At 47.0% G+C, this 10,871-nt stretch overlaps 1 protein-coding gene across 1 annotated transcript; it reads left to right on the top strand.

Moving 5' to 3' along the window:
- The first annotated feature begins 7,891 nt into the window (after window positions 1–7,891).
- LOC131886759 (LIM/homeobox protein Lhx5-like) lies at window positions 7,892–10,116 on the top strand. The gene has a single exon (XM_059235156.1). The coding sequence runs from the start codon at window positions 8,231–8,233 to the stop codon at window positions 9,494–9,496; it is 1,266 nt and encodes a 421-aa protein (XP_059091139.1). The 5' UTR covers window positions 7,892–8,230; the 3' UTR covers window positions 9,497–10,116.
- The last annotated feature ends 755 nt before the right edge of the window (window positions 10,117–10,871 follow it).

The following is a 10,871-nucleotide window of genomic DNA, read 5'->3' as shown; positions in this document are numbered from 1 at the left end:
CGGGTAGGTTTGCGTGTCAATTTTTTGCGGCTCAAGTCCCAAAAACCTCTTCTTTATTACTGCCTCTTCTTCTCCTTCTCGTCCTTCTACTATGCTACTACCACTACTATCACTCTCTCCATCCATCCATCCATCCATGAGTGAACCCACCTCAAATTTGAGACCAACTCATTCTTGTACGTAGAACGAAGGTGGTGGTGGTGGTGGTAGTGATAGTGGTAGTGGTCGAGGTAGTCGTTCGGTGCTATGATGCTCTCAAGTCTCTTTTTCTTTGCTTGCTAATAGCCATTAATGACCGTAATAAAGTCATCATCTACCAACTACTGGAGCCGACCCAACAACCTTTCGCTCGATCTCGTTCCCCACGCATCAGAGAGCCACGTACTTACGTAGGAACGTACTAGGAAGAGATCACCTCCATCACCAGCAAGTCCAACCAACAACGCCTTCAGTACTACTGTGCACTCACTACAGTGAGAACGTATGTACGTATACATGCACATGGGTGTATACCTATGATAGCATGTGAGCGAGTGTCTTTATCTTTGAATCGAGGTCCGAGTCTTTGCATGATAGTTGCGTACAGAGAGAATGTTTTTACCTTGCCCAATTACAACCCACCCCCCACCCCTCGATATCAGCACATCATTGGCGGTACAAATGACGGCGAGCAACTATCAATTTGTCTCATTCCATTGCACTAACGTGGCCCAATGTAATTCTATCTGATCTGGTCTGATATGGGATTTGCTAGAGGTTTTTTGATTGTAAAACGATCAGGATGGATTTAGATTGAGGACGGAGGAATGGTGTAAAGGAAGGTGCCTGGACATCACGCGATTCCAAATGGACTTGGACCAAATCAATGTGGGCTAAGATAATCGGTATGGGCCGGTGACTGGAGGGACCTTAATTTCAGTTCGTTCTCGACTGGTGAGGGCTCCTCCAAAAATTGGCATGAGAATCGCTCATAAAGTTCTGAAACTACTTCAAATGAGACAGATCGCTCAAGTCACCCATCCATATTGTGAGAGTAACCCACCGAGCATCCATCCTCATCCTATTAGCATTTACACTTGTAGATATGGCCGGGAAACATGAGATCGATCTCTCGAAATCTCGCCCAAAGTTATGGATGGATATTGAGAAAATCCAATTTCTAACCGATCATCCATTCACTCATTCCGGGCCTCTTTGCAATGAAGCGAAACGTAGAGCTCAGTACGGTAGGTATGTAAAACCATCACGTCACTTTTTCATTATGAACCGAGTAAATACTTCGAAAAGGATGGACTCTGAGCAAGAATCCACCTGCTGTGAATTGGCCTTGTCAAGAAAACTCTCAAGTCTGTTGGTAAAACGATCATCATGGACTTACTCTTCAGAGAACAGTTCAACACAAGAAGTCCCTGAGCCCAATTTGGATATCATGGAGGTGCTTGAGGACCAATAACACCCATGAGCGAACCGTGGATCATGGTGTAGTGAATGATACAAAGTGCTAAGGGGGATAAGAGAAAATAGAAAACGTGGATTAATAACATGCTCGTTTTCGGAAAAGGGTCTCGTTGGCAATCACGATTTCCCGCCGATGAATTGGCGCGGGCAGGGATGGCCATTGAGGATCTCAAAAGGTTGGAAAATGAATCCTATTGTGAGTTGGTAGTTGGGGCATGAAGCAAGCAACTAATCCCAACCAGCATGGCTTCAATGGAGAATGAAGCTTTGTGTGGCAAAAATCGAGCCTTGGCAAATCCACCATTCCACATGGAGACCATTTAACCAACCTAGAATACTGGAACGAGACCTTCCAATCATTTTGGACAAGAACGTTACTATTCAGAGGTATTGGTCAAACTTAAAATACTCTATTAAAAGAGAGGCGGACATTTTCGTCTGGGAGATATGAATGAATTTATGGGTTGTCAAGCGATCAAGAAAGCTCATTGACATGAAGCAATCTACAGTTGGCCTCTTAAGCAATGGTGCGACTGTTTCCACTGTAAAACTCAACATGAAAGGACCGCCCGACCAAGCTTGATTACCGTTTGATGGTGCATTGGACGCTGCATTACTTGTATGTTGTACAAACTGAAGGAGTAGCAATGGTTGTATTGGTACCTGATTCAGTTTTGCAGCTTCCAACAAGTTTTCCGTTCAAAGGATTTTCTCAATTTCCCAAGGAAACTCGCTCGAGCGATAAATTACAGTCATGGGCACTTTACGCAATAATGCCTTAATCTCACCAAAGTTGTGTACCGTTCACACCGGAATTGCGACGCGAGCACCAATGCGAGGATACGACGAGAAACACGCATTGAAAAATTAGCCTTCTCCCGCTCTCGATCGAGGGTCTATGGATCGCAAGTGGCCATTCTTGTTATCTAATGTGATTTCAAATCGAATGGGTTAAGATGGTTTTAGATTTTTATTTACTTAGCGAATTGTGCGACAGGGGTGATGGTTCAAGCAATCAAATGGAAGGGGATTGACCGTTTCTTGTTGTGGATGTTTTTTGCCTTCTCAACCAGTTTGCAATGTACGTACGCCATTCTAGTGTGTGTATGTATGTATGTATCTACATGTGTACGTACATCGAGTAGTTCGTGACTTTAGAACATTGGCAAGAAACGACGACAATTGCTGCATACAAGCTTTTTTTCTCAGGGCCAAGATGAAATTAGAGAAGGAACCCGCTGAAGGACTGAAGGAGACCAGTAGCTTCTGGTGGTGCCCGTGGGCATTTCTTCCATTCAGGCAAATCAATAGCATTACACACTAGCTGATTTATGGGCTGAGTAATTTGGGTGCAATTTGTCTCATCATGATTTCCTTCGCAAAGACCATTCCCAAATAGATTTCGTTTAAGGCGACCGGAGCTTGTCGTCAAAGACATACAAGTTAGGGGATAGTTGTAATGAAGCCCATTTTGGGCCCAGGTCGAAGAATGCTTCAGTTTCAAAATTCACGATCACCAACACCTACCGATGCTGGTACTCATAGAGATCAAGTATTTCAATGCACGTCTAATGTCATCTCATTTTTAGAGACTAATCACTGAGTGACCACCAATCAGCAAGTGATGAAAATGCCAGTCCAATATTGGGGACGAAATGAGCCCGAAAAATTAAGTAAATGAAACTCCATGGACACCGTGCCGCCCAAAAAGAGAGAGAGAGAGAGAGAGGGAGAGGGAGAGGGAGAGAGAGAGAGAGGGAGAGGGAGGCATTCTAACCAGGCTAAAGTTAACTACCCAATCAAGCCCTAAGGCCGTTTTCACCTGCCCACCCCCATGTCACTCATGGCTGTTTTCTATGTCAGACTCGAGTAGTAGAAGTCGAAGTAGTACAGTGGGTGCGTGCGTACCTTTAGTACGTATCAAGGGATAAGCCAGGAGGCGGAGTTTCGAAGTTAGGTGGTGGTTTTCAGGCTTGATTCCACAAATTCCACAGATTCCCTCGATCGGATAGGATTTCACTTTGATTCTTTTTCCCTTCACCACCCACCCACCCACCTCCTCAGCCAACACCCGACCGAGGACCGATGGACTTGAAGGCGAGGACGAAAACGACCGAGGAAGATGAAGAAGAAGTTTGGATGGAGATGGGTGCAAGCGAAACAGACGGGAAACAAGAAAAGGAGAGGGGAATTCGAAAAAAAGTTCGATGTCGGTGAGCTCGGGGAACGATTCCAGACACGCGCCAAAAATCTTCCTCAACTTCTTCCAATGGAAAAAAGATTGCATACTCGTACAACTATTCCAGAGACGATGGCTGGCACACAAGAGACTTTGGAACAACCAACAGATTCAGAGGTGGGGGAGAGGGGGAGTGAAGAAGGAACAGGGAACAGGGGGAACAGGGGGAACAGGGAGAGCTAGCAGATGAGAGGAGAAAGAGAAAAAGGAAGAGGAAGAGGGAAAGGGGAGGCAGCCTCAGCTTCTCTCTTGGGTTGCATTTATACAAAATGCTCCAAGGCTATCTATGGATGTGCCCGTTTTCTTTACTTGGAACACCGAAGGCGAGGGAAAAGAGGAGAGGCATCGACTCACTGGGACTGAGAGTTGGAAAACGAAGGAGAACGAGCCATTGAGAGTTTGGCGAATGCAATTGGAAAAGAATAGCGAGTTTGGTTTTGATGGTCCTCGAATGCTAGCGAGAAGGGATGAAAAAAGATGAAGGCAATAGCTCCCCAAGGACTGGCAGGAAAACAGTAACAGATGGGGGATGGTGTACCACGAGTTCCAGAGAGGACTGACTGCTTGTACCCTTGCACTAGTAGCTCCTTGCATGTTGTCCAAAGGGACCTTTCCATAACCAACTTGTTTGAGCCCATCAACTCGATCCTTTTAATCGTTGTCAGCAATCCCAATGAAGGAGCACCAAGGGGAGACCCCAGGGAGGGTAGGACAGAACGAGAACGAGAAAAGAAGAATGGATGAACGAATGAACGAACGAAAGGACGAAAGGACGGAGGAATGAATGAATGGATGGATGTTGGATAAATCGATGTTGAATTGGTGAGACAGTTCAGAAGAAAAACGACGGGGTTGGTGATGATGAAGAGAAGACGCAATGCCATATAACGTGTTCCAGCATTTCAAGATGGGAACTCAGCGAAGTAACAGCCAGCATCTCGTTTTCAAAGTGAATCAAATCATGCCATAAAATCCCACTCTCATCTCATTAAAGAAAAACCAAGAGCAACAGAGACATGCCATCTTGTTCACGAGCTTCGAGTTGGTGGGAAAATTCTGCATTCCAAGTCTTGGCCGAGAAAGTAGTACCAGTGGTAGAGATAGTGGTCGATGAAGAACCACGTACTTCTTCCACGGTCTAATGCCCAGTCAGGGTTGAATGGTTTATAGAGGGCGAGAGCATCAATGCCATCGTCATTGTTACACAGGATGATGAGAAGGAGACCAATGTCCGATGCCAGAAGGCCGATGCTCCAGCTTACCCGTGAGATCAGGTTTCTGGCATGTCAGTCGATTTCTCGCAACAATCGAGCTTTCAGGTATCCAGCCAGCCAGCCAGCCAGCCAGCCAGCCTAGGCGTTCTAACCGTACTAATTCATGCACTGATTAAGGTCAACCGACCAAAGGGTATCATTATCTTGGAATCGATAATTAAACCCCTCTTTCAATGAAGACGTGACCAATGAGAATGTAGCACTGTGAGTTCGGATGGAACCGAAGAAAGATGTTTACGTGGAAAGATGTATTCGGTTTCGAGTCCATTGGCATATTTCTATGGGAGTCAAGATTGTGGTCGAACCAACGACCACCTTTCAACATTCCGTATCGGAGAGCGGATAATACTGCCATGAGTGAGCATTGAGCATGTCGACGAGAACGAGGTTTGAATGGTTTTCTCCTATGCCTTTTTGACCTCATAAATGGCAGCAATCAAAGCCAAGCCGAGAAGGTCACGTTGAACTTCCCAGCCACAAACAATCACGTCAACCAGGCGAGAGGGCTCTTCCAATAAATTGCGTGAAATGGTGGCGAGCTTGTCAAAAGACAAGTATGTGGATACAATTGAGTCTAGATTTCACACATTTTCAAGCTTCGCTGATCTAACGCCTCGTCCGCCCAAGAGGAGGACCCCGAGGGGCTTGGATTGGCCACATTTTCGTGCCGATCTTTACCGATTTTTACCGATTGCAAAGCTCTATCTTGGGACCATGAAATGTGCGATCGAGTGTGTCGCCAGGAACTCGGATCAATATACGTGCTGACAAGTGGCAAGGGGTGGTGTAATTGAGGCAAGACTGATATGGTCGATCCCAGATCATAAGAAATGTAAACATGACTCAATTACATGATTTCCTTTTTTCCCATCATCGCTATTCTCGTCAGAGTCGTCGCTTTCTTGGCTCTAAGGGTCGGTCCCTTGGAGAGAGCTCGAGATTCGGGATGAGCGAGTGAGAGTGTGTTTTCATATGTATCAGTCTGTGATCAATTTGAGTTGGGTACATGGACGGCGTGATCGAGCCAATTAAAGGTCAATATTGGTGTAAGTTAATGGGAAATGGAGTGTAAATAACGGAAGCACCTTGGATTGAAAGACAAAATATTATTCACTTTTTATTGGAACGCTCAATGTGCTGGGTGGAATAGTCCCAAAATATGAGGGGATGAAGAGAGGTCGTCGCTAATCAATGACAAATTTTGTCATTCCAGAAAATATTTTACAAATGTCATGCCGAGTGAGCGGAAATCTGAGGCCGTGACCCGTGGCGATGGATGATGAGATGAGTTGGGGGTGTCAAGTTCACCTTTCTTTGGGTTTGGCTCGCCACCCTTCCTTCATTTTGGGCGACAAAATGTCTGATAAGAGCGTGACTAACAAGAATGTGATAAGTACAAATGAGTGTAAGTCATCATTAGTCCTGAGATAAAAATGAACGAGCCCCATCTTCCTTCCCATTTGCAACAGTGGGGAGATCGGCCAGAAATTGTAGCCCCAAATCATTTGCTCTCACAGTGCATGGGAAGTAGCATTGGTACCAGGACTAGTGGGTGCCCCGGCATTCCACCCCGAATACTGTTCATCTCTGGTTTAACTGTTGAAATGTCTGACATTGACCTCAAAGGTCAGACTCGCCACAAAAGAGCTCTCAATTCAGACCGAACGTGCAACCTGAAGAAGTCGTTCCTATGTACCACATACAACGTATGTATGAGGATGTAGGCCATCCTGGTCATGAACGTGAGCAAAGGAGGGAGGAAGCCAAGGAAGAAGGAGTAATTTGATCAAAGAACATGCACTCGTACACCCACCCACCATTCAGCCTTGGGTTGTGTGAAAAAATTGGGTCTTTGACTGAAAATTTGACTCGAGTCAGAAGTTCAGCAAAGGGAAAGAGGAGAAAGAGAAAAGGAGAGGATGGAGAGAGAGAGGGAGAGAGAAAGACCCCGTTAATTGTGACATCATGGCCTTGAAACTCCCAAAAGTTTCGGAGAGGGTGCAAGAAAAGTCATGGAAGTAGTTCTCCATCCACGAAACTTGTCCGTTGTTGTACTTCGTTCTCTCTTCTTGAAGTGGCGGGAGCTCTAGCCTTTCTTTCTCGCCTTTTTCCCTCCTCCTTCCTTTGGGTCGAGAATAGAGATTTTGAGATCGATCCTTGTCTCGATGGAAGTCAGTTGCAATTCCAGCCAGTGTGGATTTCCCCCCTCATCTTCTGGATCGCAACCTCCATCCAGCTAGCCCCAGATTCATGCTCCAAGAAGTCTTTCCAGCTCCCAAACATATCATCGCGTTGTTCAGAATGTCGATCGAAGACATGGTCTTAGGCACGGAGTCCAATATCTGAAAAAAATGGATCTCTTTCTTTCGCTCTACCTAACCGGAATTGTCCCCAGTTGACTTGCTTGTTGCGTTCTCGTTGTTGGCTTCTCGTTGTTCGGGTTTCCTTTCTGCCTTTCGCCAAGTCCGATCAATGCGATCAGTCCGCCAGAGCAGTGAGTGCGATTTCGTTCTGCACAAGGGCCAGTCTCAGAGCAAATCTCGGCTCAACATCAATGCACTTCTCCTCGTGCTTCTTAGAGCTCGTCTTTTTTCTCCTTCTGTGAGCTGTGCTGCTCGCCTCCGGTTGTTCCGCCCCAGACAGACGATGGACTCCACCAGGAGAGGGTGGGCAGAATGGCGGCCAGGACGGCGATGACGACGACGGCCACGACGACCACCAAGAAGACTTTCATGTTCTCATCCACATCCGCACATCCGCACCCGCCCAGGTGAGGGGCGCCTTTGACGGGGTCTGGTTCCAAGATCGAGGGTGATGTCCCAGCTAGGCCAGCGCCTGGAGCCACACATACACACACATACACACATGTCGAGAGAAGCAAGCAGGCATGTGGCGTGCATGCACATGCGAGGAGCAAGTGGTTCTCGACAGGGAAGAAGAAGGAAAGGAGATAGGCCCGTCGGCGGCCGTGTGGCTGGATGGAGGACTCGATGCCGGGGGCCGTCGTCGTCGTCGTTGTCGTCGAGGACGATGTGGCTGCCGCTTTTCGAGGAGGAGACCGCTTCGTGTTGGTGGTTCCTCTCGTTCCTCTCGTTTTTCTCGTTCTTCTTGTTCTTCTGGTCCGACGGATTTGACGCCAGGACGGAAACTCAGTTTCGGCGCTTTGGCACCTTCGGAAAGGCTGCTTTTGTCGCCATTGCAGGATTCTCTGTCCTCAAGTTGACTCACATCCTATGTGCTGTCCTGCTTCCGCTTGAAAATGATGCAAAACAGCACAACTTGTGCAAAGTGCCATGAAGTGATCCGAGAGAAATACGTTTTCAAAGTCAAAGATTTACCCCATCATCAGAACTGCTTACAGTGTGTGGAGTGCTCCATGTTCCTCGACTCAGCTTGCTACACGCAGAGTAATCAGTACTACTGCAAGAGAGACTTCTATCGGCTCTTTGGTCCCAAATGTCAGGGGTGCGAGTACACCATCGAAATGGACCAGTTCTCCACCAAGATCGGACAATGGTTCTTCCATCCAGATTGTGTGGTTTGCAATGTGTGCAAGCTCACCATTCCCAAAGGGTGCAAGGTTCAATTCTCTTACGACGGGTATGTCTATTGCGAAGAGCATGCGTTCATGTGCCATATGAAGAACTCCTGTGGGATCTCCGAGCTCTATGAGCGGGACTCCGGGATCGAGTGTGACCTGTCCATGAGTGAAAGCTTCAAATGTGCCAGCGATCCTGCCGATTCGAAAAGCCCCCTGTCCAACGGGGATGATGGAGATTCGGATTCCGAGAAGAGCAAGAATGACGACAGCAAAGAGAACAAACGAAGAGGTCCGCGGACCACAATCAAAGCCAAACAGCTCGAGGTCCTCAAGAATGTTTTCAACCAAACCCCCAAACCCACTCGGCTCATGCGGGAGCAACTAGCCAAGGAAACGGGTTTACCTATGCGAGTGATCCAGGTCTGGTTCCAGAACAAGCGCAGTAAGGAGAAGCGGATGCATCAGATGCGGTTCATGGCTCGGGCACCCTTCCTCCCGCCCAATGCCCGGAGGTTTGGCCCACCCCAAGGCGACCCTCGATTCTGTTTCCCACCCACTTCAATGCCGTTTGATTACGGAGGTCCGGGTTACGATCCATCTTGTGGCGGAGGCGGTTCGCCCTATCCTAATTCCATGCAGCCCTACGGTGTTCCCTTTCCACCCAATGACCACATGACGGACCTGAATTTCCAGCAGTCGTTACCACCCAATCCTCCTCCCATGAGCCAAAGTGATGGATCACCTCTGGACACGTTCCCTTCGCCGCCTCCTCAGACCCAAGATTTCCATACGCCGCCCCCGCCCCCCGGGACAAATGGATCGGGCGATTTTGGCGGCCCCACCGACCAATGTTTTCCCTCTCCACCCCTTAGCTTAGAATTGCCCACCTCGTCATCGTCATCAGGTTGTTCCGTCAGCATTAATAATAACAATAACAACCACCACCCCTCCACGTCCTCGGTGGTGAACACAATCAGTTCCTAGACGATCGCCATCATGAACACCATCATTGCACAGGTCAATCGAATATTGCAATCGAAGATTGGCAATCTGTTACCACCACCACCACCACTAGCATCATCACCCCCATCTACTTTCCATCGAGTGAATGGGTTGATCGTTTTTCTGTCATCTTCGTTATTTGTACAACCTTGAACGATGGATGTCTTATCGACGTTTTCAGAAGAGAAACATGTGTGTTTTCTGTGATAGCCGTAATAATTTTTATTTTTGTTATTCTCCTCATCAACACCACAACATCACAACCACTAAACTACTAGTACTTCTATAACTTCCCAACATCATCATGAACACCTAAAGCAACCCTTAACAACAACAACAACAACAACAACAATTATCCCCACAACCACCCCCACTGACCCCGCTGTTCTCTTTCCCTGGTTGTCTGTGTGTCTGTCTGTCCGTTTGTCTCTCTGTCTGTCTGTCTCTTTCTCTTGAACTTTCTCACCAGCAGAAGCCATCACCAATACCAACACCATATTCATCATATTTCTAATTAAATATTGCTTTATATGATATCCGAAAGAATCTAGAACAATATATGAGACTGAGGCTTCCTTCCATGAATGGACGACCAGAAGCAAAAAACACGTGAAACGCTGAATTTCTTCATATGTATGCCAAGTTCGCTTCCTCCGATTGGTATCAAGTAGACGTAGGAAGTAGGTAGAGTGCCAAAAGGCCAGAGAAAAAGAAGGAAAGACAGCCCCCCAAATTCTCGTTCGCATTCATTCTTTCCATAATAAAAGCAAAAGACCGCCTTCTTACCCGGCCTCAACACGGCTTTATCCAATGTCGAATGCAATAACTGAGACAAGGAAGAGAGCTGGAGGCCCCAAGTGAGAGTAACTAGAACTACAGTAGTAAGTTAGAACCATCGACTCCTAACAAGCTCGTCCTGTTGGAAGCGAGAATCCAGCTTTGGTTGATTTCCAATTTGGGCCGCCTTGAGGTGGAATTTTTCCGAAGAGTCTACTTTTCCGAGGACAAAAAGTGCCAAGTCATCCATCTGTGAGTAAAAGGGACCGAAAAAGTCATGGTTAACTGGAACTGCTGAAGGTAGACACAGAGAGAGAGAGAGGAAGATAGATAGATGGAGAGCGAGAGGCTGGCTTAGATGAGTTTTTTTTCTCTTGTATAAGGCTACTAAAATGCTTTGGATAGATAGATTGACGCCTCATCATCATCTTCATCATCATCATCATGTTGAATTCAAGTCAGGGAGTCTTTTGTTCCTTCCAGGTCCTCTATCTCTGACTCGACTTGGATGGCGCTGAAATGCGTCGTCCACCACCAAGTCATCCAAAGTAGATGTCGTAGATGTCGCTCAACGGCATGT

This window comes from Tigriopus californicus, chromosome 9, assembly GCF_007210705.1.
Source record: "Tigriopus californicus strain San Diego chromosome 9, Tcal_SD_v2.1, whole genome shotgun sequence".
Classification (NCBI taxonomy): Eukaryota; Metazoa; Arthropoda; class Copepoda; order Harpacticoida; family Harpacticidae; genus Tigriopus; species Tigriopus californicus.
The sequence above is the reverse complement of the archived record's forward strand: the minus strand, read 5'-3'. Positions and strand labels throughout refer to the sequence as shown.